Source organism: Thunnus thynnus, chromosome 2, assembly GCF_963924715.1.
Source record: "Thunnus thynnus chromosome 2, fThuThy2.1, whole genome shotgun sequence".
Lineage (NCBI taxonomy): Eukaryota > Metazoa > Chordata > Actinopteri > Scombriformes > Scombridae > Thunnus > Thunnus thynnus.
In genome coordinates, this window is record NC_089518.1 from 4,033,393 (window position 1) to 4,061,161 (window position 27,769).

Here is a 27,769-nt window from a genome sequence, read left to right on the forward strand (position 1 = left end):
CCAAGCTGTTTTCTTATTTCTCTTTTGCATTGATACTGTATGATTGCTATCTCAGGAATATTGCTATGTCAGTGTATGTTTATGAGAAACAGGAAGGTTAAAGGAAATATATAAATTAATTTGAGTTTTAAACTCATCAGCGAAATTAATGAGTTAAATTACATTTTTAAAGTAATATGACTTTAAAAATTGTAGTTTTATTATAATAATTAATATGTGGTATGTACTTATATTACTACTTTTTTTACTTGGCACTGTACTATCACTATGTTGTGCCAGTGAAATGAACTGGAGTCAAATGAACTGGATTTATCTTAAAAGTGTAGTACATACCTCAACCAGTATGAGCTTGATGTCTGTAACTCCACCATCACCCACCATCTTCAGACAGTTGTACTTGTTGGCCCTGAGGAGGAACTCCTGGAACTGGGCTAACTGGGAAGTGCAGGACAAGCCGTTCATCCTCCACACTGACGTAAAACAGAAAATTTGGGACACAAGTCAGAGCAAGAAATAGGGTGGACTGGAGACTTGGACACTGACTCAGTATAGTAGTGTGGGCAACTGTTCGCACCGAATACAACAACTTCAAATATCACAACTCCTCTCGACCCCTGACAGTCTCAACAAAAACAAACATTTTATTATGTTGTTTCTATTTTTTTGTCACTTTGTGCATGTTTTTTTCAGTGAGACAATTTTTACAACTCATCAATATATATCAAAACAACAAATAAATTGCATTGATAGGCAGAATTGATTGACAGTGACGCTGTGTTTGAGGCAGATAGTTCAGTAAGAGCTTTTCCTCACCATGCTGACTGCTGGTGTAAGGCTCCAGACTGGTGGGGTTCGTCCACTCCTGAACCCTCAGGCCCAGCTCCCGACACAAAACCTGGACTGTAGCAGTCTTTCCACAGCCTGATGGTCCGGTCAGCAGTAAGATACCACCCTGTGGATGACAAAAGGCAGGAAAAACCCGAACCTTCAGCTTCACTGAAGACCTCCACAATCTATTCAACATTTTAATAATTTAAGACAATCATAGGCCAGACTACAGTCAGATTATCTCTTGATATATCTTGGTCTCCAGACACAAGCCATTAAACGACTGACACTCATGACAGCAAATCTCAGTTTCCCACTGGGTATTGGAACAACTTGTCTTGTTCACCATGAGGGAAGTGGGTGTGTCATAATTCACAACAAATAAAAGGTCACAACTGAGGCAAAAATGACACACAGACAATGGTAGGAGACTGTGAGTCAGTGTTCAGTTACTGCAATCATTTATTATTTGTAAATGAAAAACGAAGCTCATACCTTCAGTGTGTTTGTGTGAAGTCTCATCCAGTTCTCCACTTCCTCTACCTTCTTCTTGTGGACAGCTAGCTCAGCCTACACAAACACATGGTAACCATTACCAGAGACAAAACACTGTTGTTTTGAACCTTTATCACAGCTGAAAATACATGAGAATACCTAAATCTTGATCACTACTTTCAATCTACTTTCTGTGAAAAAGTGATGAGTTCATGTGTTTGGATCCATGTTGAACCGGCAGTATTCAAAGTTAAAGCAGAGTGTAGACAGTGACTTCATGCCACATCTAAAGGACACAGTCCATTTTTTTCCCCCAAGTCTTTCTTGAACAATACTCACATGTTGTGCTACATCACAACATTTCAGAGTCCCTGGTCACTGTAATCATTCCTCCATACTGTCTGTGAAGTGATACCTTTGGGAGATAACCACTTGATTAGATAATAACTCAGACTCTGAAGTCTCATACAGTATTAACTGCAGCTGAATTTTAGAACACATTTTACATAAATTGAAGGCAGTGGATTTTGCTTGACCTTTACAGTGACCAAAAACTCTTGCAGGGTGAATCCAAAACTCCAGATTTAACCATTCATCAAGTCCTCAAGCGCACTTTCTGCAGACTTCCGGAGAGTTGCACCTTTCACAAGACTTTGGCTGAAACCAAATGTCCAGAATCTGGACATTTATGGTACATATACTGTACATGAGGTGTTCAGTGTCATCACATCAAGTCTGTGAGGGTACAAGGGGCACACAGGGATGAAATGCGCTGTAAGACGGGACTCAAGACTCTAAGTGTTACCATGGCAATTAATTGAAATTCCTGACTGAAATGTGGATTTGGACAGCCCTAGACACTCACAGACCCCCTGGGAACATAGCTGTTAAGTCTGCAAGTCTGCAAGTGCCGTCAAGTCTTTGTTCAAAAGTATACCCATAATTCAAAGCAATATGGGTGTAACATAATAGTAATAATAATAATAATAATTCATATAAATATTTTGAAAAAACAAATCTTGATTTTTCAGGTAGTTCATTCACAAGAATCACATCAGTGATTTTATTCATAAATGGTTTCTGAAATGAATGTCCAGAAAATGTCCTGTGTCAGACATCAGGTGTCTCTTTTTTTGATGAATGCTTATTAATGTAGTGATGCTTGATATTGCAAACAAAATGCCAATCTACTACCAGATACCAGAACAAATGTTGATAGCAATGATGGTGACCTTTGAATAGGGCAAGTATCTGTGCACCCAAGGTTCATCTTGGTCCCTCTGGGCTGACTCTTTAAGCAGGTGGGACGCATGAGGGTCTGAGCTGCCGGTCTCTCCTTTCCTCTTCCTGGGTCTCTTTGGCTCAGCCTTGGAGCACAAAACCTGGCTGCCCTTCATCCTTCCAGACAGAGAAAAGCGTTCCCCTGGCAAATCTGTGAAGGATGGATCCACCCAGCGGCTCACCTGCAAGGAAACAGTCAACAGGCTGAAGAAATCCAATGGATATACATTTACCATCCTTGACCCTCTAACTCACCTACATATTGCAGTGCTGGCGGTAATGCCATCTGCCCATTGTAGCAAGATGACTAAACAACTACTGGTCACATTACCATGAGATCTGGTATGGGTATTCATGATGTCCCAGTGCTTACTATTTTGCTGACCCTCATTAATGAACCTATGGCTTCTTCTCCTGTGCCACCCTCAGAAAAACCTTTACACTTAACCATTAATGGTTGTGACCACTGTGGCCTGTAGGTTTTGCAAGTGAGGCTTTAGATTTTTGGCATTGTTTTTTTCATCTAAATGTGTTTCTAATGGGTCATATCATCTGTAGTTATAGTATCTCCTGGGCAGCTGTAAAATGTCGTTCAGTACACATCTTGGTCACGGTTCTGCAATAACTAAATTTAAGGGATCTTTATTGAAATGTTTGTTTATGTTACGTGTTTATGTAAAAAAAAAACTCTCGAATATCAGTCAGTATTGGCCTCAAACATCTTGTATAAATCAGGCTATACGTTGGAAGTTATAAATCCTCTAGCTCAACTTCAACAGTTAGTCTTGTCCCATTACTGGGAAATACTTTGAGGAAAATAGAAAATGTTGGAATGTTGTATAAGGAAATGTGACACATATGCCATTATGTGCTATGACCGATAAAAGAGGAAAAGTAGGAAGCTGAAAAATTAAAATATTTAGTAAAAGATAAACAGTAAAAGATAAACAGTAATACATTATTTCTAAATAATTTACTTTTACATTTTTTTAACTGAAACAATAAATGTAATGCTTGATCAGTAGTCAGTCAACAAAAGATTCATTTGCAATAATTATTCTGATAACCAATTAATCATTAAGTTGATTTTTCAAGCAAAAATGCCAGACATTCTCTGGTTCCAGCTGTCTGGAAAAATCTTGCAGTCCATTTGAAGAAAAATTATTAGGCACTTTATCAACTGCACAATCTATGAACTTTAGACAAACTTTGGCCCATCAAACAGACTATTTATGGCATCTTTCTTCTTGGAATATGAATCATCTAATATTATGTAAGGCTCACTTTGCTTGAAGCAGCTTTATCTCCCAGGGAAAGCTTGCTCATTCTCGGTCGTGGTGCTTCACATTGGGGGCAACAGTTCAGCCAAGAACTGGGAGCCTAAAAAGCAGCAGAAACAGTTATTGGTGGTGATGTTGTTAGATGTAGCAACAGAAAGACAGCAAAAACAGGACATAGTTACTGTAGTTCTCTTACGTTAAAGCTACGGTGAGTAGCCATTTGAAGTTTGAAAGTGCATAATTTCTCATTTAACGCAGCTTCTTTTTCCTTGCAGTGCTGCGAAAAGTGAAGTTGTTCCCAATCCTCAAACATGCAGCCGAAAACTTTGTAGATTGATAAAAGTCAGTTTTAGCCTATTTGATCATCTCTGCTGCTAGCGTTAAGATATATTATATATTGTAGTGTTACTTCATTCACATTTGGCCTACAGACTGATAGAATGAGACAGATGACGTTAAGCTAATGTGATGTCTCTATAAACCGTATAAACTTACCACATTTGACCATTTGAAATATCAGAAGCAGGATGTGAAGTGTTCCCGTCACTTCACACTTTTGTTCGGGTATTCAGCGACTGAATTCGTCAATTAAAGAGAGAGTTGAGTTTTTAAAATGTTGGACTAACCAGCAAAGTGGAGTTTACCTATTTAAATTCCGGGGACTTGGAGTGCCGAAAACAGACTGTAAATTGACGTAAAACTGACGTGAAACATCAGTTCACTGCAGTCAATGTTGTTTGTGGAAGTCCCTCCGAGGCTGGTTTGGTGTTGTAGGTGATAGCAAACAACTAGCTAGCGACTCAAGTCTTCTATTTTGCCAGCGTCATCTTCTTCAGGTCTGTTTCCACACATGTTCTGTAGAGATAAACGGTTGTGTGAATGGTAGAGAGATAAAAAGCACTATTGTGTCTTTCAGGCGGCCGACAGCAGGACACGTGGTGGCAGCGAGCTGGCGATGAAGATGAAGAAGCGACCAAACATCCTGTTAACAGGTGTTGTAGTTCAACTTCTGCCACAGCATCTGTTTTTGTAGTAGTAAATGTGCCTTTATTTCTATCAAGGAACCCATTGGAGTCGTACCTTGTTGTAAACGGCCACAGGAAGTAATTCTGCGGGATTAGCCGTTAAACAAGCGTGTGTATGCCATAGTCAAGACGTGATCTTGCATCATCAACGATAAGATGCCTCTATAGATGGATGTACAACGACATATTTATACATGTACAATATCCATTTCTTGACAAACATAAGTTTACTGTGATGTATAAAATATGCATAAACACATACACTGTTATTAGAACTGTTTTTAGGTTTTTTAAAACCTTTCTTAATAAATAATATGTAAAGTTCAAGTCAGGGAATACACCATATCAACAGAAAAAATCTGCTACAGGCTACCAAAACAAGTGTATATGATATAACATGATAAAGATATCAAATTAGTAACAATGTAGACATAAGACAATAGTTTCTTGGCTTTTTTGTTTAACTTGAGGAACTTGGGGACTCATACACTTACATATGTGTATATGACATTAACTCAGTAGAATTACTATATGAATGACCTCTGAAACATTCAGTTGTGCTATGTTGTTGTAGAAGAGGACATCAGAGCATTCAAAAGCAGGGATGTCTGTTACTTTAAAGGATAACAAAGCACCCATATCCAATCAGAACTGTGAAACAACAGCAACATGAGTAAATTAAATGATTAACGTTTCATCTGCCTCGTGACAAAAAGTACACTGAGCAGGATCAAAAATAAATCCTGGGTTTTAAATCAGAAACAGGATATGTGTTTGTGATAGTCTTAAAGTTGGTCTGTCTTACTTGGAAAGAATGAGACAGGATATATTTTTTTGAGTCATAAACAACTTGCTGCATGTGTTTAAAGTAAATTATTACATTAGGTGCCAGAATGATTACCTGTCTATAATTGGTAGCAATTTTAAAAAATGATTTTAAGGTAGTTATCAAGCAACAGTGTCTAGATTGTCAACCATGAAGATTTTCTGCTTTTCTCTGTTTATCGTTCAAAGACATATAAAATATATCAAGATATAATATATCAAGACATTTGAAGATGACACCATGGACTCTGGGAAACTCTGACAATTATTTTTTTCTTTTACTATTTTTGGATGTTTTATCATCAAATGATTAATTGATTTTACAAAACAACTGATTAAAGGATATGACCTGCAACTCTTACTTCTCAAAGTTTAAACCCCAGAGAACGCAGTACATAAAACAGCATCTTATCAGCACCTTTGAGCAGAAGCATAGCCTGGAAGCAATCCACAATCCCTGTGTCCCTCTTGGGACAGTAGCTGAAATCATCTCCCATTACCACCCTGGTATTGCTCAACAACTTGGTCAGATGTCACCAAGTGATGATGTTGAAATAAAGCAACATGGATTGTCCTGGTTCTTGTATGGAATGTCACTCCTTTCTCCTGCAGGAACCCCAGGTGTTGGAAAGACAACTTTAGGAAAGGAGCTGGCCCAGCGGACAGGGCTGACCTATGTTAACATAGGTGACCTCGCTCAGGAAGGTAAACTTCACCTGCTTTCCCAACTAATGGCAGTTCTGACAGGAAAGAACACTTAGCTTTCATTTGACTTAAAAGCTTTGATGATGGAGCATGCTTAGTCTTTCTCTTGAATCACAACTGGAAAGAAAAACCTTTTTGGTCATGTCCTTGCCTTGTTTTAAGTCTGCAAATGGTGGGATGTAACTAAGTACATTTACTCAAGTACTGTACTTAAGTTCAATTTTAAGGTACTTGTACTTAGAGTATTTTTATTTTGTGCTGCTTTATACTTTCACTCCACTACATTTCAGAGAGACATATTGTACTTTCTACTCCACTATGTTTATTTAGCTTTAGTATCTAGTTACGTTCCAGGTTAACATTTTACATAAAATAACATAATGATGAGCTTATAAATTACACAGCACTGTTAAAAATTAAACCAGTGGTTCCCAGACTTTTTGGGTTGTGGCCCCTTACAAAAAAATCAATGTTTATTTGTGTCTCCTTGTTTCAGATGTCTATGAGTTATTAGCAGCTCCACCAAAGAGACTTTACTCCTCACATGGTTTCAAATAAATTTGTTTGAGGCCCCAAAGAGGTAAAACTCTCCTATATATCACAAAAACTAAAGGATTAAAGAAAAGTTCCCAAAAAAAATTAAAGCTGCAAGCAGCGTTGTTCGGGACCTGGCACTCTGGCCCATTTGGATCAGATCATTTTGCTTTTTAAAAAGGAGGGATATTTCTTACAAGTGTGTTTTTTTTCATTTTGAAAGTTTGATTGACGTGTACTGTCAGGTGTGTAGAGACAATAAGTAACTGCAGCTGGACACAGAAAAATATTCATATATTTGAATGGAGAGTGTGAGCGAACCCACACCTTTTTGAACATTTACTGCTTCCACATAATTTAGATACAGACTTTATTTGAACTTTAAATGAGTCACAAGACTTTGACCTACAAATCTTAAGTTTACATGTTTTTTCTCTCTTTTACTGTTTTTGAGATATTAAAGTCTTTTCTTGCTCCTCCTGTGATTTTATAATGAGTGTGTATTGCGGAATGTTTCACAGCACTGAAGGAGTGACATCACCAGGAGCAGTTGGAGAGGAGGATTTTAGAGTACACTTCTTGTGAAATGTCCTCCTAAATCCTACTACTTTGGCCAAATCTTACATTAAAAATCAGATTTTAGTAGGAAATTTCGTGGCGATTCCATTGATACAGGTTTGAAAGTGGTCAGACTTATAGTTTAGCCATCAGAAGCCTCTGTTTGACACAAAGTTCATGCCCATAGATTGCCTCCCCATTGTTTTACATTGTAAGGTGTGATGTGGCTCTGCAACTTTGAGGGCTTATAAAATCCAAACCGTTCGAGTTATAACAAAGTTTTTAACATCTTTTTTTCAGCACAGTGTCACAAGTCACCTATTAAAGTTTGAAGCTGATACCGTTAATGCCCTCAGAGGAGATAGCGTTTGTTTGGGGGCCAAAATTGGGATTGTCCACTGTTGGATTAAGGTCAGGGGTGTCAGTGTATGATTTGTAGATCTTGATGAGACGAATAGTTTAGTTTTGGTTTGATCGCTCTACGACATTCCTACAGGCCATGGCGACCATTTTATTTACATAGGTGGTGCTAGAGAGCACAGTTTGGCACGTCAGGAGTTAATTTTTGTAACTTATCAAATTTTTCACCAGACCTGATGTGCGTGCCAAATTTGGTGAGTTTTTGAGCATGTTTAGGGGGTCAAATTTAGGTGTGAAGTCCCATAATAATAAAGAAACAAACAAACAAACAAACACATGAAAAACAATAGGGTCCTCGCCCTTAGATGAGGACTAATGTTTTATAGTAGTCCTCTGCCTTTTGGGCTCAGTCCCTAATTAATCCAAATATATGTAGTGGAACTTTCCTGTGTCTGCTTTCCTACCCAATCTATCATCTCACAACCCCTGAGATTTATCTTGTGAACACAAGGCAGTTCCACCTCATGCAGCTACAACAATTAAATGCTGCTTATGCATTGTCTCATCAGTATAAATAATGTACTTATTTAATAACGTAATGTACTAATTTATTTAATATTACAGTCACAGTCCGATTTTCTGCAGAACGAGTACTTTTACTTTAGTACTTTAAGTAAATTTAGCTGGTGATACCTCTATATTTTCATCTAAGTAGGATTTTAGATGCAGGACTTGTAATTAAGTATTTTTACATTGTGGTATTGATACTTCTACTTAAGTAAAGGATCTGAGTACTTCTTCCACCACTGGCTGTAAATAGGAAATGCAGAGACATTCAAAGGCTTTTTTTATGGATTGTGTCTCACTTTCCACAGGAGACCTTTATGATGGCTATGATGAAGAGTACCAGTGCCCAATCTTGGATGAGGACAGGGTAAGTTAAATCACACATGCAAGCTTTGAATCTGTTGATCTGTACTGTACAAAAATAGAGAGAACTGTGTTCTATGGAGTGTGTTTTAAAACCATTGCAGTGTTTCCCCTATAATAGTACTGGCCGGCCAAAAATAAAGCCAAATATCCATTCATTTGGAAATCAATAGCATTTGGCCCCCCGCCAGGCCAAAGAAGTCAGCCTAGGGGAAACACTGCATTGGCATCATGGATGTATAATAAGAGGTGGATAGGGTGCTGCGGCTCAGCCTTGCAGCCAGTTTTTCCCAGTGGCCACTTGTGGTATTGCCGCGAAAAATCCCCCTTCAGCCCAAAAAGCCTTTTCCCCATAGACCACCATTGTAAAAGAGACATCTGTAAAACTGTTGACAGGACACCTCAAACTGAAATCAACGTCAATTATGACTCTTTTTATTATGAACTTTTGATCCATGGAGGTTTTATATTTGTCATCACATTGTAAAGTCTAAGGGCTGAGTTGGAACTTGTGGGCAGGGCCAGCGGGGGAAACACTACTGCACAAATTCAGTGGGCCTCACGACATGGAAGCAAACCTGGAAGCTAGAAACTTTTTTGGCACATGCGCCAGCCGAGCAGTTCCTATAGGACTGAATGGGGTCCATTTTTAGTCCGGTATCCAGCTCTTATAATACATCCATGATTGGCATGGGACAACAACTGGATCCTACATTTCCCATAATGCATACAGAGTGTGTGTGAAAATAACCATTGATGCACTTCACATCTTGCTGTGTTAATGTGTCTTTCCTCTGCCACTCCATATACTGTATGTAGACAAGTTAAAGGTTAATTTCTCACCATAAACCATAAAGGATTGTAGGGGCAATTGTGAGTTGAGTTCAGATCGGTTTGATCCGTAAATAATCTCTACAGATAAGGGCTGTGCAATATGACCAAACTCTCATATCCCAATATGGGTAATTTCATATCCTGATAACGATACATATGATGATATAGCATTTTCTGAAAATTCAATGAAAGTCATCTCTCCATCTTTTGCAGAGATCAAATCACTCTCCTTGGCTTTTTACTCGCAAAGTTTTTATTGCACTTATAGTAACGTAACAAGTGTAGTTGTCGTCAACTCGAGTACTTCACCTGGTTCACTGTCTCTCCTCTGCTGCGCTGTTTGTGCAGTACACACACAGAGGGCTCAGCCCCGCCCTTGCTGAACCACAGAGAGCAGAGGAGAGTAGGGTAACAATAAATGACAGCAAAACGCAGTAGAGATTCTTACACTGAGCTGAAATGAAATGAGTGCACATAAATTAGATAAATAACATAAATAAACACAGTCTCTACTGCATTTTGCTATCATATATGGTTGCGCTTCAGTGAGGGCAGGGCTGACCTGGAGATACAGTGAACCAGGTGAAGTACTCGAGTTGACAACAACTACACTCATTATCTTACTGTATGTACAATAAAAGCTTTGTGAATAAAAACCAAGAGTTTTTTATTAGTGTAATCTGTGCAAAAGATGGACAGACTCCAAATGACAAAAAATATTGCTGTAAAGAGTTTGATTTGCAACACATGAAACGATAGACATTTTTCTGTTGTCACACAATATATATCCTCATATCGCACAGCCCCACTACAGATTGATTTAAGAGGGGTGGATGTCAAATGTAAATATTGTGATCCTGTAGGTGGTGGACGAACTAGAAGAGAAGATGGTAGATGGTGGTATGATTGTTGACTATCATGGCTGTGACCTGTTCCCTGAACGCTGGTTCCACATCGTCTTTGTCCTCCGCACAGACAACACCCAGCTGTACACACGGCTAGAGAGCAGGTAATTTCTATCTCAATTCTCAAGTATACTGAACCTCAATAAACATATCAAGTCAATTTTATTTGTATAGCCCAATATCACAAATTTGCCTTAGGGGGCTTTACAGTCTATATAGCAATACAACATCCTTATATACCCATATATATATATATATATATATATATATATATATATATATATATATATATATATATATATATATGAGGAGGAGGTGCCAGGCTGTTGTGGCTGTGTATGGTTCTTCCACACGCTACGGAGGCTCCTGTTTGTTAGATGAATAAATTGTTAAATTGCCAATATGTCTTGTTTCTTCAAACTTCAATCATCCAATCCACCAAACACGGCAGAATAAGCTGTTTGGCATTTGCAGAGAAGATTTGGAATATTTTTCATGGGCGCAACCCACATACTCAGCTCTGCTGCTCATCCCACAAATGCATGTTCCTTACAAATGTGGCACCGTTTAAAAGGGAAATAAATAGGCTTTCCAATGGTATAAGATTTATTGCCAAGAAGCATTGTTACAACAAAGAAATAATCTACCAAACACACATTTCCTTACTTTTTGTGCTAAGTTTTATATATATATATATATATATATATATATATATATATGCATGCATGCAGCCAGACCTCTACTTATTTACCCATAACACAGAGACAGCACAGCGATAGATAAAGCGATATATATAAGATAAAGAACTTCAAAGGCAATTATTGCTATTGGGAAAATTGCCTATTTTTTACAACCTAACTTTGTGGAAAGGAGAAGGGGAACAACAGGTTATGGAGAGTCCCTTGGGGGCAATTTGCATATATCAGTAGCTCAGCTTTATATCCAAATTTATTATCCAAATAAGGAAACGTGCATCATGTAGCAGGTTGATGTGACTCCCCTTGTTGAGACGTGCTGATAGATGTAACAGCGGAGCAGAGAAGAGAGACTGAGACAGCAGTGTAACCAACCATGGTTTTTTTTTTTCTGAAAACAAATAATTTAAAAAATATTACAAAATAAATGTTAATTAAAAACCCATCATGTGCTTTGTCAAATAACGTATTTGTATTTGGGCACACCCCTAATACATATATAAATTTGATGTTATTTGACTAAAAACTAAGCATTTTCACATAATTTTGGACTATTATGATGACGATATTTGTTAAAAAAAACACAGGTTGTAGTTTTTCATCATAGAGTCAGACGTAGCATGAAGAAGTGCAACACATACTATATATAAGCACCATGGCCTGAAGTAATCTTTCACACTTTTGTGAGTGATCGCAATGTGCACCATAAAAAATGATAAGCACAAAATAACATTAGTAAGACAAGGCTTACAGTGAAGGGATTTGAACTGTGCTCATCCTCTCAAAGTCAGGGTGCAGCCACTAACCAGCTGTAGGGATGGTTATGTTAGGATTTTATATTTGGCTGCAGTGGAATAGTCTTTTTTTTTCTTAGGAAGGTTCTTAATTGAGTGAAATAACCCAGAAGTGGCAGCCATGATAAGAGCTGGTCGAATTCTCTAAGTGCTAAGGAAAGGTGCTTCAATGCTTCCTTTCTAATCTCCTTTTGTATAGAGTACACTTAACCATTGTGATGGAAACCTCAAAGAATAGACTTTCATTTGGTCTGAGTTTTATCATAGTCTCTTGCAAGATGATCATTCAATACATGTTCAAACAAGCATGCAGAGAAGTGATATAGACAAAGGAGTGAGTGAGACATTTATAGCAGGGAAAAAACAAACCAGTTCAAGGATAACCCTGAGTTTTTTCTTCTATCATGCATCTTACAGAGACAACTCTCCTGCAGCTGCTATTTCTTTAATTATCTGACAAACACACACACACATGATTTTTCTTGCCAAATATGGTCTTGTGCAATAGGTTTGAGGAACATATTGTGTTTTAATAAATTTTCACTCCAGCACACAGTGTGCAGGACACAAAATTTCTAATACACCATCCTCTACGAAAGGAAAGGAGATAATTCCATCCCACAATTCCTCGGGGCAGCAATATTGAAGGTGACCAAGCAATGCACCATTCACAAACTCAAACAATTAAACCCACATTACACATCCACAGTGATCTGTGTATCCTGCATCCAAAGCTGTGTTCAACTTGTTTGACAATAGGATAAACAAATATATAATGCATTATACATTTTTCGTGTGAATTAAAAACAGAAATTCATGTGCTTTCCTCTTTTCGTCTTCAAATCGGCAGTTGGAATAGAAATTAAACCAAAACCAGAAAACAACTTGTTTTTCGCTTTTACTGTTATATCTTTGCATTATTATCTGCCCTTACTGCATCTCTACAAAAACGCTCATTGACTATGCTTGCTGTCAATGAAGTTACACTGCTGTGCCTGCATAAATGTGCACAGTGTCTCTCTTAATGGGGAAATGAAACCGGGAAACGCTGTCAGTAAACATGAATTAATATAAGATCCTAACCGGTCCTCTCGGTGCGTGAAGTTACGCTGCTTCCCACTTTTTCTTTCCATGTACAGTGTTTCCCTGTTGAGCTGCAGTTGGAAGCATTATAACAAAAAGAGGGAATTTGGCACTAAAATGAGTGTAACGTTGAAAGATATCTGCTTGAGTTAATGAAATACTTGTAGGGATCACCCCCATTGAGAGAGATGCTGTGCACAATTATGCACAAGGCACAGCAGTGTAACGTCATTAATTAAATATCAAGACACGCCATTTCTGCTGTGGTGGGATCGCTGCAGGTATTTAATAAAATATCTGCGGGGGGGGGGGGGGGGGGTAATAGTCAGCACCCCCGCACCCTCAACTGAAATCATGTTCCTGACAATGTTTTGCATTAGGGGCAGATAATATAGATATAGCAATAAAAGCGATTTTATTTTGGTTTAATTTCTATTCCAGTTGCCGATTTGATGACGAAAACAGGAAAAGCATGTGAATATGCGTTTTTTTTTTTGTTGTTTTTTTTTTTAATTCACAAAAAAAAAAAACAACAATGGAAAAACAAAATAATGCATCGTATATTTGTTTATCTTGTTTTGGATGGAGGGTACACAGACCCACAGCCTGTATCAACCATCACAACTTCAAAGCAAAATCAAGTTAACATTTCAAGGTGTGTATTGAGTTGTGTGGTGGCTCTTAAACTATTCTATGCACAGGCTAATAACAGATTATCATCAGCATATTAAACATAACACAGAAAAAGGGATATGAGACGTTTTTTGTCAGATTATGTTTTTAATTCAACATGTTTGAAACTTAAGTGATGATATGTACAGTAGTGGATTTGTAGGTCTAACATGCCTATCTTGCACACATTTACATTTATTTTCAATATTTTTACAATAATTGTGATTCAGGAGGGTGAGTGTGAGCAAGCATTCTCAATGTGACGGTTTCGTTTCATTTTGTGACTGGTAGCCTATATTCCTTTTTAAAATTCAATTCTACCCTTGGTAATGAGGTAATATTTTTCACCGTGTTGTCCACGTGTATATAGCCTGCATTAAACAACGCAGTAAGAATGACCGGCACAAATTATATAAGATGTGCTTTTTGTAGTCCATCTTCAGAACATTGTAGTTTCACCACAGCAGACCCATGTCAATAACACCCGCCACCGCATAATTAGGTAGCCCAGTGTTAAGTGCAGTCAGATTGTTTTAGCACTGCGGTTCTCTTTTCCTAAATTCTTATGACTTCTCCTTCACATCTTTCCATGACCTCGTGATGTTTTCCATCAGGGTCAAGGAAAAGTGGTTAGGAAAAGACCATAGGAGGGACTTTTTGACCGCAGCCTTTATCTCATCCATACTCTTATCAGTCTAGTTCTTTATCAATACTCTTACTGGTTCTTTTCCATTAATAAAGAATTGGGGGTTTTTAAACGATTATTTAAAAAAAAGAATAAATTCAGAACAGGATTAGAGTTAGGGATACATTGGATCACAAAACACACGGCGCACAGTTAGGATCGTGTCACGGTTTTGAATCATGGGTCGGATCAGCAAAAAAAAAAAAAGAGAGACAAATATAATGTGCACAAAATATAACTTTGCTTTCCATTTATTCTGTAAAACATTTAAAGCAAGTCTTAAATGACAACATTCAAGATGTCCAACCTTAAAATATATAAAATATTCAATACTCAACTTTTAAATTAAAAAGCAACATGAGGCATGATACCTTCTTCCTTTAAGAACGGTAGTGAATGAAACAACAGCCTGTATCCACATCATCAGAACTTGGTAATAACTTACAAACATGAACACACATCTTGTTCTGCAGCTTAGATTGTTGAATGAACCACCAAACAAACATTCACTGGGGAAAAGTGCACCACTAATGTCAGTTAGCAGCTAGATAGCTAATTAGCTGCTCAGCTGCAGCACATTAAACATCATGTAAACATACCTGCAGATGTCACTTCGGACCCGTTAGATGCTGGTTTAGTCGTTGCTCTTCAGAATCCCTGTTAGCGACACGCTTTCTGTCTATGACTTGTTCTTACAGCAGTTTGTTTACTTTGTCCCCAATGAGATATTAAATTTTGCAGTTAATCCACGGTTCACATACTTGCTGAACTGTGGGGGGGGCAAACCGTATGGATCACGGGTCAACTACGTTCCATTACACCACTAATTAGAATTGATTTATTTTTTAAATAAAGCTAAATACTGTTTCTATTGCGGCAACGTTAAAGTTTACAACAGCAAAATCACTATATAAACTCAATATCTCACTGGAAACAAAGCTAAAACATCAGTAAAATAAATAATATTCCTAACATTGAAAATACTGAGTGAAGTGTAGAAAGAATGAAGAACACAGACATCAGTCAGTATCAGTCCTTCATCCTGTCCTCTATCCTCCTCCGTCTGCTGCTGGTTGAGAGGGGGGTCTGGTCTGGGAGAGGGGCTGCCGTATCAGCCGGGAGCTGAGTTTACAAGAATTTGCCAAGAATTTGCCACATTTAAGATTCGTGGCAAAGATAAACAGTTAGACTACATACAGACAGCTTTCCTTTTAGCTTGTTCATGACAATTTGCTGTTAGCCTAATCAGCACACTGAAGTTGTGTAACCGTGAGACTACAGTTTAAGCAGATGAAAATATCACTTTTCTACATGTTTATGCTTGTTGAACAGGTGTTTTGATAAATTACTTATTGGCTTTTATTTCACTCATAGTAACAAGCGTCGAGTTGTCATCAACTGGAGTAAAACTTTATCTTTCACTTCACCTAGTTCAGTGTGTGTGTGTGTGTGTGTGTGTGTGTGTGTGTGTGTGTGTGTGTGTGTGTGTGTGTGAGGAGCTGAGCCCCGCCCTCGGTCAAACTCAACACAGAGAGCAGAGGACAGAGGCAGCTCAACCAGAAATGACAGCAAAACGCGGTAGAGACTCTCAGCATAGTTTTCTTCTGTTCATTCAGCTAAGGCGCCGTGAAAAAATGCTTATGCGCTGCGCCTGAGTCTTATAAAGGTGGAACCCTGGAAGAGGATGCCAAGCAGCTTCCAGCTGCCACCAGAACAGAATAACACCTGAGCCACGCAACCTTAGTCACTATGGAGACCTGGCAGGAGGACAGACTACACATGCGCACAGGGAGACTCACATCACACCATTCACGTACACGGGAGAAGGGTGACACAGGAGAGGGAGAAGGAGAAAGACGTCATTCAGAGAGATAGAGATATAAGGTGAGGCTGAACTCCTGCAGGATGGGGAACCAGATCCAAAACCTCAGGAAACCTCTGGCACTGACAGCCAGGGAATCAGAGCAGATCCAGGATGGGTGCTGGTCCAGCAAGAGATGCCTGAGAGACAAGAGAGGATGGGAGGATAAAAAGGGATAGAGAGGGAGAGGAGAGAGGGGCACACAGCTCGGACGCTCATGTGCTTATGGAACAAACAAACTGAAGATTAGAGAGATGCCAATGGAATATCATCTCAAGAAGGGGTGTTCATCCAAGAATGTCAACATCTGAGAGATATTAACATTACAGGATTAACAGTGAAGGTTTGAATTCGAGCATTGACCCTGTCACCAAGCTGTCACAGTATGTATACTAACAATCACAGGAAACTTTTCTTTAAATGCACATCAAAGTTTATTAACTTTAGTAATATCAATTATAAATCAATAACACTTCAATTAACAAACATCTATCTTTCAACTGCACTAAAGCAAGCAATCATAAACAATGGCAGTTATAAACAACAAAACAACATACGCACGTGTGTGTGCGCATGCGTGCAACAAATAAAATGGACGTGAACAATATGGGGTCAAGTCGCGCAAGAGTTCTGGACAAGCTGGTGGGTGTGAACCACGTGAGGTTATTTCAAGTGAGGTCAATAGGGTGAAAGCGTCATAGAACAAAAGATCTTAGCAATCGTGAGGAGAAAGTGGCACTTGTATTTCCACAGAGATGTGGCTTCAACGAATAAAATGCAACCCACGGTCTTCCACACAATGGCAAGCTTACACAAAGCAGTCCAAGCACCAAAATCAGTTAAGTGTGATAAACACAACCAGAACAGCAGCAGCAATAATACTTCAAAAGCAATCACAGTAGCACAATTAGGCGTGTCCGTGGTTTCACAATTAGCAATCAAGCTTAAAATAACAACATGTTAATAACCTATAACTGCCCAGACGTAGCCTCTTACCTGGACCGTTTAGGGGTAGGTGACTGTGTAGTCTGTCAGTTAGGTCTAAACTCGGTTCCTCGGCTGGATCCGGAGGCTAGTGTCCTCATGTTGTGGGCGGGTTGTGGCTAGGCTTGCCGTGGTGGTCAATGTTACCAGTGTTACACAGTGTTGGGACATACACCGATTACATTACTTGCCCACCATCCATACCGTAGTTACACCGTGCTTTTTTCCTATAGAAACAACCCCATTTATTGAATTTTCATGTATCAGCGCGTTCGTGTAACCCACGTTCATCAAATAAAAAAACTCCCATTTGTAAAGTATCAAGCGGGTTATCAATACTTAGTCAGACGACGGATGCTACAATTATAAACTGACAGTGTCACCTCTGGGAGCATCTGCAGCAGCAGCAGATTCACAACAAAAAGTAGAAGAGTAAGACATCTGTTCTCCGTCCTGCTGCTGTAAACAAACATAACGCTAGCTGTTAGTCAGCAGCTGCTCTCATGTCTCCGGGTCTCGGTGCTTGTTTTCAGCAGCAACTCTCCTGCTCTCTGCCTGCTCAGCCTGCTCTTGGTGTGTCTCTCTACGGATGGCAGGCGAGGTGGTTCCAAGCAGCGTTGTTGTCACGAGTTTATTAGTCGGTGGGAAAATTTCCTCACCATGGCATCCCTAGTTGTGGCAGCTGGTCTTCTTGGCGGACAGGCAGAGAGAACAGTGAGTCGACTCACTTAAAGACGAGCAGGCCACAGAGGTTATCCTTCATCTGTCCTCTGCAGGAAGGGGTAAGATTCAAGCGGGTAGCTCCCGGTCTGAAAAGTGAAGCCAATGCAGAAGTGCCTTAAACCTGCATTATCTCTAATGGCCAGCAGGGGGGAAACTCTACTGGCTGCAAAAAGAAGTCCAATTGTATGGAAGTCTATGAGAAAATTACCCTACTTCTCACTTGATTTATTACCTCAGTAAACACATTGAGTTTATGGTCTCAATTGCTAGCATCAAGTCTTCTTCAATGCATCACAATGTTCATTTTGTAAATTATGGCCCCATTTAGGGTAAAATTGATGACATAGCAGCATATGCTTTAGGGCGTGGCTATGTTGTGATTGACAATTTGCTACCAAGGCAGCAACTTTGATTACATAACGTAACCATGGCGTAACCCCAGATTCACAGAGTATAGGTGTAGCTGCTGCTATTTCAGTGTGTTTTCAGTTCATTAAAGTTAATTGTAACATTTTGGTCACCTAAAAAGTCCTGTTCAGAATTTGGTTGTGATAAAAGACCCTCTAAGGAGTCGGATGTTCAGTTTTTCCGGTGAGTACTTTTTGTACTCTGTTAACCATAGATTGTAAATGTGCTGTGCTAACCAAGCTAGCAGCTAGCACCATGGTCCACCCTCTTGTCCAAATATGGTCACTTCTGGCTCCAAAAAACAAACATGGCGACAGCTCTTTGTTCTGGCCACATGCATGGCACAACAGTGTTGATGGCGAAGAATTACTGAATTACAAAAGCACAGAAGCATATAATTACCTGCATAGCAACAAAATAGGTAAAGTACTGTTCAAGAAACAGCAACTTTATATTTCTGAAGGCAGCAGTAGAGCCCAACCAGAGTGTCAGTCAAGCTGAATATAGAGCTTGGGTAATGGGTAATGCTGAAGGAAAGTGGAGTTGAGCTATTCTCTGGAAGGTATTCATAAGTGATTTTTTTGCCAAAAAGGATATATGCTTTGTGCTTAATAGTAATATCAATAGTAAGTGTAGAAAATGATGAAGATATTATTGATGTCATTATTGTAGGTGCAGAATGCAGTGGACAGTGGAAAGACAGGGCTTGCATGTACAGATGAGCAGTGCAGGTGGAATGTAGGGACAACAAAGGACCTTGAGCCTAAATGTCTGAGTCAGATTAACTTCAGGCACCACAAAGCAGAACAGCAATGCAACGTGAACTGTAGGACTGTAGTGACTCAATCACTCCCAAATACACCACATCATCTGTCATACAAAGACATCAGAGACAGTGTTGATAAAGCCCCCATCAACCACTTTTTGTCCTCAAAAACAACTGAACTGAACAACTGAAAAGTGTTTATTATGCCATCAACAGAACAACCTAGCAGGAGTGAAGTGCAGTTGATGTCAAGATTTTTCAGTCACACCAGCCACGCAGTTATGATCTCAGCTGTGACTCATGCAAGACATTCTACCAGGCATGCGTTGAAGTTTGTGATGCACAAGCAGCTCAACTAGAATTAGAAACAAGAGCAAAGTGCATCTGATTTGTGGCACAATTGTAAGAAAATCAGACTTACAGCAAGCTCTGCAAAAAAGGTTCCCGTTTGTGCAGCCACAAGTGACAAATTTCTATGTGAGCACATATGCCCCTCCTTTTGTGGCAACTATCTATATATCTACTAAAGGAAGGAATCACTGTCTGTATGTCTGTGTGTCTGTAGGGATGCCATGGTGAGGAAATTTTCCCACCGACTATTATACTCGTGACAACAACGGTGTTACCGGTTACACCAGACATTTTACAAAATAAGATATTGCTCAATGACACTCATCCGTAGAGCACTTACTTGGATCTTTAACATTAGATTGTTTGGTTAAGTTCTTCCCCTTATTTAAGTGAGTGATGGTGGACTTCAGGCTGCTGCCAGCGGGGGGGCGGAGCTTCAGGGCAGGGCAGAGCTTCAGGGCTCTGCTGACTGACTCCAGCATGTCAGGGAGAGAGCATAGATGAGGTCTGACACGAGTCAGAGAAAAGTGTTCTAAAAAGAGAAAAGTAGACAGCAAAAACTGAGCTTTTAATCAAGAATGGACACTCTTACCCGTGTCTAGACATAAAGCATAGCATGAGCAGCAGCAAGTGAATCGTTGTGTCTACACAGGAGGCTTTAAGGTACATTGTTTAGAGTAGATCACCCACGTTTTGGAAGTGTTCAGATCCCATTACACAATGTCTGTAGTTTTGCGCGTTAAAAGGAGTAAATACTTCCAAGGGCAGTTGAAAACCAGTTTGTCTCAAATGCTCTGAGACCATGGCGATTGTGAAGCACCATTACAGACAAAGCACAAATCTTTTGAGGAAAAATGGCGTGAGCAGCACGTTTAGCAGATCAGCAGCAGTGAGTGAACCATTGTGTCTACACAGGAGGCATTCGAGTACATGGTTGAGCGTAGGTCATCCCCCGTTTCGGAAGCGCTCAGCCCAATACACAATGACTGTACCTATGCACATAAAACAGAACAAATACTTCCACAAGCAGTTCAAAACCAGTTTTTCATAAGTTCCAAGAATGTGGCGATTGTGAAGCACCATTACAGACAAAGCACAAATCTTTTGAGCAAACATACCCACTCAAATCAAAACCAAAGGTACAGAAAATAGAAACGATCAATTACTGAACCAGGAAGTAGGGCCGTAGATTAGCATGTTTCAATGGTGCCTCTGTAGAAAGTAATGAGGGCTGGAATGGGGAGACTTGCCTTTTTAAGTCTGCGGAGAGGATGGAGGTGTTGTTGCACATTTTTAATGATGGCCAAGGTGTTATTAGTTGAGGTCAGGTCATCCACTAGGTGTACTCTTAGGAACTTGATGTTATTGACCATCTCCACGGTGGCACCATCAATGGTATGATGTTGCCCATTGTCCCTCCTGAAGTCAATCACCATCTCCTTAGTTTTGTTGACGTTGAGGGAGAGATTATGGGATCCATACCAGGCCATTAGCTGCTCCACTTCCATCCTGTATGCAGATTCATCATCATTGCTGACAAGACCCACTACTTGATGATGTGGTTGGTGTTGAATCTGGCAGTATAGTTATGTGTTAGCAGGGTGAAAAGCAGGGGGCTCAGGACGCAGCTCTGGGGTGAACCTGTGCTCACTAGATGGATTTTGATGTGTGGCTGCCAATGCGGAATGTCTGCTGCCTCTGCATGAGGAAGTCGAGGACCTAGTTGCAGGTGTCAGTGTCCACATCCAGTAACCCCAGCTTCTCCACCAGCTGTTGTGGTATGATGGTATTAAATGCCAAGCTGAAATTGATGAAGAGGATCCTGGCATAGGTCTTCTTCCCTTTCAGATGTGACAGAGCGAGGTGGAGTGTGATAGATATTGCATCTTCGGTGGATCTGTTCAGTCTGTATGCAAACTGTAAGGGATCTAGTTTAGCAGTGAGGTGGGCCTTGATGTGCTGCATGACAAGTTGATCTCACACAGACACTGTAGATTAATTACTAGCATATCCTTCCAGTGTTGACACAAGGATGTTAAATGTTTCTTGGGCGATGCCAGTGTAAAGCACAGCAACCTGCATCGTTTTGACGCATGAAGTAGCCAATCTCATCACACTGAGTCATCTCATCCTGCACATCTTTTCGGCCAGCTGTCTGGCAATAATCATGATCCTGTCATGCAGGGTCCTACCACTGTGTGTAGACTGAGCACAACTGTGGGTCAGGGGGATGTGCAGAACTTGAGATGCTGGTCTGAGATAGACAATGTGAAGTCCACCGAGCAGTCTTAACAAACACAGAAGTATGGCCAAAGTTACACACTAAGAGAGTACTTCCATGCATGTAAATGGTTATAAAAAATACATGGATAACTCAGTGTATGCTTAGGTAGATAGCATGTGTTATGACTGCAAATAAAGGCTGAAATTTGTGCCCCTTGTATAGTCATTGTTTTTAAATTTGAGACTTTCACTGATTTTTAGACTACCTATATCCATGCATGATTACATTCGGTCTCAGACTGCATAACATACAGTTTTTACAATGACAGTATACAATATTATATGTAATACAACATATCAACAGATTTGCAACTTGAGATATAATATTCAACATGATTGCTCAAAGCTAAGTAAACAGAGTAGCAACTAAAAGCCTACCCACTAACTCTAGTGACGTTTCAGAAAGAAAACTAGCGAATCTAGTGATATGTGAACTAAGCACAGATAATAACATAGTAAGATAAATGAAAAGGTTAGAGAAGAATATAGAGAAGGAGAGAGTGTACACAGAGAGTGTAAACAGCGGTTATTGATCTCACCGAAGTCTGAAGCAGTGTCACGGGAGTGTATCTAATGTATCCAGTTTAACTTTAATGAGTCTGTGGAGTGGACTGTGGTGCCAGTCCCAGTATGATTTCAGGTTTTTGTGTCTATGAATAATTTTTACATTATGATGAGGGCTTTGTTTTGAAGCAGCACTGGCTGACGATATGCCAGTCTAGTTTTAGTGGCATATGCAGATTCTGACTGTTGACTATTGGTATACCTCTGTTGATTTACTGGTGCATGTCATTTGTCTTCCACTGGCAGATACTACTCCTCACCAGCATACACCTATTCTTAGTGACATATATTGTTGCTGGGTATGGTATACCACTGCTGTGTGCCATTTTTTAAACAGCATGTGCCACTCAAAAGTGACTGGATTTCCACTGACAAATGCCACTCTCTACCACCATGCACTAATTGTATGCCACTTCACACTAGTGTTTAGCCTGTTCCTAGTGGTATGTCACTGGTGCGTATTGGTACACTGCTGCTGTTCTACTGGTGTACGCCACTTATAAACAGCATGTCATTCATGGTCTACTAAGAGATACCGCTCCCCACCAGCATATAATTATTCTTTCTGGTATATGCCACTGCTGTGATGATGGCATATGTGACTCAGTTGCACTGCATGACTTCAGATAGTTGACACAGTGGCCAGCCGTGTAACTATAGTAAATGGTCAAATCAGAAGCATATTCCAGAATTAACACTCTAGCATAATCAACAAACTATTTAATGTGGATATGGATTGTTATTCAAACATGGGCCAAGCTAACCCCATTAGCTTATCTAACATTACCACTAAAATATTAGTGTTTGTCTCGGAAAGCTGCATACTGAGTGATTATCTTCAAATATAACATTATAAGCTAGTTTTACATGTACTGTACCTGCCAGTGAAAAGTGGTATCTGTCAGTGGATCACAAGCAGTATGCCATTTTTATGTGGCATACACCAGTAGAACATCACAGCATACCTGTGAGGCAAAGGGTGCCATGAGAAAAGGGGACAATTTAACAGATAAAAGAAAAGACTCTAATCTTTATTTTATAAACGAACATTTTCACCTATTTTCTATTGTTAAAAATAAACACACATAAATCCATATTGTTGTTTCTTAAGTCACAATAATCAGCTCCACTCATTGTTTGTAGCGTTTCCTCCATGTCTTGAACATGCTCATGTCTAGTCACCAATGTAGTTGGTGGGGAAAAAGAATCAGACAGTACTGCTTGATTAATCCCTGTTTATTTCACTACTCTGTTTTCTAACCTTAATGATAAGTTCAGGTTGTCTGTTTACTTCACTAAATGATGTAAAAAGCTATTCATATTCATGTCTGTCTCACTCCTCCTGTGTTACTGATAGGGGCTACACGGGGAAGAAGCTGCAGGACAATGTGCAGTGTGAAATCTTCCAGACCATCTACGAGGAAGCCATGGAGGCCTACAGAGAGGAGATCGTCCACCAGCTGCCCAGCAACACTCCTGAGGACCTGGAGTGCAACCTGGAGCAGATAGTGCAGTGGACTGAGCAGTGGATGAAAGACCATAACTAGAAGCTGGACTCCTGTCGCAGGACTGTCACATAGAAATTCAGACAGTTAAAGATGATTTCTAATTCTTTTCCAGCCTGCTTATATTTTCATAGATTTTGCCACCATAAAGTTTGGCTGCATGCTCAAAGTATAATTATTACTTCACTGGGCTGTTTTTCCTGAATGTAGTTTGCAGGGAGTGTTTCTGGGCCCAGTCACTCTAAAATGGTTGGACTCTAAAGCAGTTGAAAGACATAGAACACAGTAACAAGCACAAGGAACTTCTGACATCAGCTATCTGATTACCCATAGCCTGAAACATGCATATCTTACTTTGTAAAATATTTTATTTTTTATTAGTGCAACTAGTGTCAAGTCAAATCAATCAAGTACTCATACACTGCTGCATTCATGTCATCATTTTTTATAAATAAATGATCACTGGGAAACGGCATTCTCACAAAGTATTAAACCTCCCTGGGTATTGACAGCTGTTAAGTACCAATAACAATAACAATAAACGTCCCCAAACAAATGTTACAAATTACTTCACAGCATAACAGAAAAATAGGCAAGAATAAGAGTCTTCAGCCAAGCCTGCTGCTCTGTGAGTCTGAACTTGGCCACAGTGGTTCTTTTAGCTAAATTCTAATGCAGGCATGCTAACATGCTCCCAGTGACAAAGGTAACATACAATGCTGCTTGAAAGTTTGTGAACCCTTTAGAATTTGCTCTATTTCTGTATAAATATGACCTAAAATGTCATCTAATTTCCATTCAAGTCATAAAACTAGATAAAGATCACCAGTTAAACAAATGAGACAAAGACCTTATAGTTGTTTATTTATTGAGGAAAATGATCCAATGTTACATATTTGTGCGTCGCAAAAGTATGTGAACCTCTAGGATTATCAATTTATTTGAAGGGGAAACTAGAGTCGGGTGTTTCAATCAATGGGATGACAATCAAGTGTGAGTCTGAGAGGCCCTGCCTTATTTAAAGTAGAGAAATCTGGGTCTTCACTATCAAACTCTGACTTTCACAACACAGGTTTGTGGAAATATGTCATGGCTCAAACAAAGGATATTTTTGAGGACCTTAGAAGAAGAGTTTCTGATACTCACCAGGCTGGAAAGAGTTACAAAACCATTTCTAAAGAGCTTAGACTCCATCAGTCGACTGTCAGGCAGATCGTGTACAAATTGAAGACGTCCAACACCATCGTTACCCTCCTCAGGAGTAGTCGAACAACAAAGATCACACCAAGAGCAGGCATGTAATACTCTGGGAGGCCACAAGAAACCCCAGGGTAACGTCTAGGAAACTAAAGGCCTCTCTTGCAGTGGCTATAGTCAATGTTCATGAGTCCACCATCTGGAGAACATCAATGGTGTGCATGACAGAGTTGCAAGCCACATACTCAGCTCTGCTGCTTATCCCACAAATAAATGTTCCTTACGAATGTGGCACCATTTAAAAGGGAAATAAACAGGCTTTCCAACGGTATAAGATTTATTGCCAAGAAGCATTGTTACATCAAAGAAATAATCTACCAAACACAAATGTCCTTACTTTTTGTGCTATGTTTATAAAGTACCACACTAAAAACACTAAAAACATTCATAGATCTAAAAGTGTAGGTTCACATCAGAAAGTATTAAAGCATGTATCAAATACATGACTCACACACTCTTATCTAACAAAGCTGACATGTTAACACTTGTTATCCTAGTTACTTTAAGCTTATTACTCAATATACGACTTAGCTTAAAAATGAACAAAAGAAAATGTCACAACAAGAAGCCAGACCTCCTGCACACTCATTCACAAATCACACAACATCAACAGGTGACTGAACAACCAATAAATTAAAAACTGGATCAATTCTAAATAAATGAGTGAGTCCAGACAGCTCGCTGTGACTTAAACAAACTACCAACAGCACATTATATGATCTCTGCTGCATTCTTGTTTAAGGAGATAAATTCACAAAACAGTCGGAGACATTTAATCATCAGAGATGAAATTAGCAACCAAAGAGACAGAGAGAAAGAAGCTGTATCTGACTCATGTTATCCGATGTCGTCTTCTCTCTATCCAAGTATCCATGTCATAACGTCCATGTGTGGCTGTTGGTCATCTTGTTAGTTAGTTAACAGAACTTTGTTGCTGCTGGTTAACCAGTCTGTTATCATTAGCAACAATGACAAACAAGCTATCTCTCCAGGTTGTTTCATTTAAATTATGTTGTTAACTATATACTATTGTTGTTGAGAGGAGTTCACTTCAGAGCAGTGGTATGTCAGGCCACAGCACACCACGTAGTCCCGCTGAGGGTCCAGCCCTAACAGCTGAGGCAGTGAGGCCCGAGGCTGCACCAGCAGAAAGGAGCTCTCCAGCCGCTCCCCGGCACCGTCCTGTCGCTGCTGCGCTGTGCTGCCCAGTCAAAATCCATTCTCCTGTTAGCTCAACAACAGTCCGTCCGCTACAACAATCTAACTGTTGTGTTGGCTAATGGAAGCAGCTATCTACTGCTCAACAAAGGAAGTGAAACATTACCTCTAAATCTGAAAAAAAGAATTTTGGACTATCGCTTTATCACATGCAGTTGTAGAGATTTGAAGATGAAATTTGGAAACTGTCATTGGACCAATGTGATGTCAATATTGTATTCTGGTTGTTGACTGGTTAGGGAGGACATCCTCCCTTGGAGTGTCATTTTATAAATTTTGGCCATTACATTAATACAGTACATTAGATTGACATAAGAGATCCCGCCCTTAGGAAGACAGCAGGAGCCCATCCTCCTCTGCCCCCCACCACCACTTACACACACTGCCCTTTCTCCTCTTGCCTGCCCTGCAGGTGGCGCTGTTGAAGCATTTTGATCAGAATTTCAATAATGGATTTTTTTCCAGAGAAGACAGATAAATTATTTTATAAATGATTTGGTAATGGGGTATTTCAACCAATTACTCTTTTATATATTTTGATCATCTCCCCCTTGCCTCTCAAAAATAGAGGAGCAACCTCCTCTACCTCTATCGACTGCTGGCATGTTGGCACTTGACTACTAGTGACAACAGCAGCAGTTGTGTTTACCCTGTTGGTTGGCTGGTTTTTACCAAGTTTTTACTGTCACTACTACTTCTCTTCTCTGCTCTCATTCTCATTTCTCTATTTTGTGCCTCCTCATCTCCCCTCTACTCTGTCCTGTGACCCGGAAATCGATCTCAGCGCCATGTTTAAGGATGTCTCAATTTGAAAATGCATCAAGAGGAGAGAGGAGGCTTGAGCGAGGATGCACAGCTGTATCCTTTGCGGAAGTCTTTTTGGCACCGGTGACATATAAAAGAGGTGTGACACACAGCTTGAATGCACAAACCATGGCGGAAGCAGGACTTTACAAAGTGTTCCTTTTGTATTCATAAGTTGTATTAGTTATTAGGGCAGAAATAGATTTCATAGAAACAATATACGCAGCCACCACTGGAATCCAATTCTACATTAGTTTGAGATGATGAAATGCGCGATCAAACCTTCTGCCTTAAATTTATTGTGCAGCCCCTCATAAGGCGCTGTTCTAACCACATTACTTAATGACATTTCACCCTGACATTATGTTTTTATTGTTGAATGTAGGCTACATCCAATTCAACTACTATAGTCGTGACATTATGTCTACAAGTGCAAACAGCTGCCAATGTCAAATTATATCAACGAGAACATTCTCTTGCATTCAGCACTGATTTGCTGTATTTCATGTTGTCATATAATAGTCAATTATCCATTATGTAATCTGCAAATGTCATT

At 39.6% G+C, this 27,769-nt stretch overlaps 2 protein-coding genes across 10 annotated transcripts in view; one reads left to right on the forward strand and one right to left on the reverse strand.

Moving 5' to 3' along the window:
• The window catches only part of rad17 (RAD17 checkpoint clamp loader component), a 39,067-nt gene extending 34,429 nt beyond the window's left edge, over nucleotides 1-4,638 (reverse strand). For 4 of the 9 annotated variants that reach the window (XR_010930232.1, XM_067600086.1, XM_067600083.1 and 1 more), the window contains exons 1-6: nucleotides 4,380-4,508; nucleotides 3,889-3,984; nucleotides 2,556-2,786; nucleotides 1,324-1,398; nucleotides 814-952; nucleotides 334-470 (exon numbers count right to left, since the gene is read on the reverse strand). Coding sequence is in view for 8 of the 9 variants with exons in the window: in XM_067600086.1 (XP_067456187.1) it covers nucleotides 334-470; nucleotides 814-952; nucleotides 1,324-1,398; nucleotides 2,556-2,786; nucleotides 3,889-3,930 (624 nt within the window). In the remaining variant the exon portion in view is untranslated. Of the gene's footprint in view, nucleotides 1-333; nucleotides 471-813; nucleotides 953-1,323; nucleotides 1,399-2,555; nucleotides 2,787-3,888; nucleotides 3,985-4,379 lie in introns of all 9 variants that reach the window. The other 5 variants (XM_067600084.1, XM_067600085.1, XM_067600079.1 and 2 more) reach the window with 4 other exon arrangements.
• ak6 (adenylate kinase 6) lies at nucleotides 4,595-24,409 on the forward strand. Its single transcript, XM_067600087.1, has 6 exons — nucleotides 4,595-4,720; nucleotides 4,801-4,876; nucleotides 6,347-6,439; nucleotides 8,767-8,825; nucleotides 10,519-10,664; nucleotides 23,787-24,409. Exons 2-6 carry the CDS (start codon nucleotides 4,840-4,842, stop codon nucleotides 23,974-23,976), a joined length of 525 nt encoding a protein of 174 aa, XP_067456188.1. The 5' UTR covers nucleotides 4,595-4,720; nucleotides 4,801-4,839; the 3' UTR covers nucleotides 23,977-24,409.
• The last annotated feature ends 3,360 nt before the right edge of the window (nucleotides 24,410-27,769 follow it).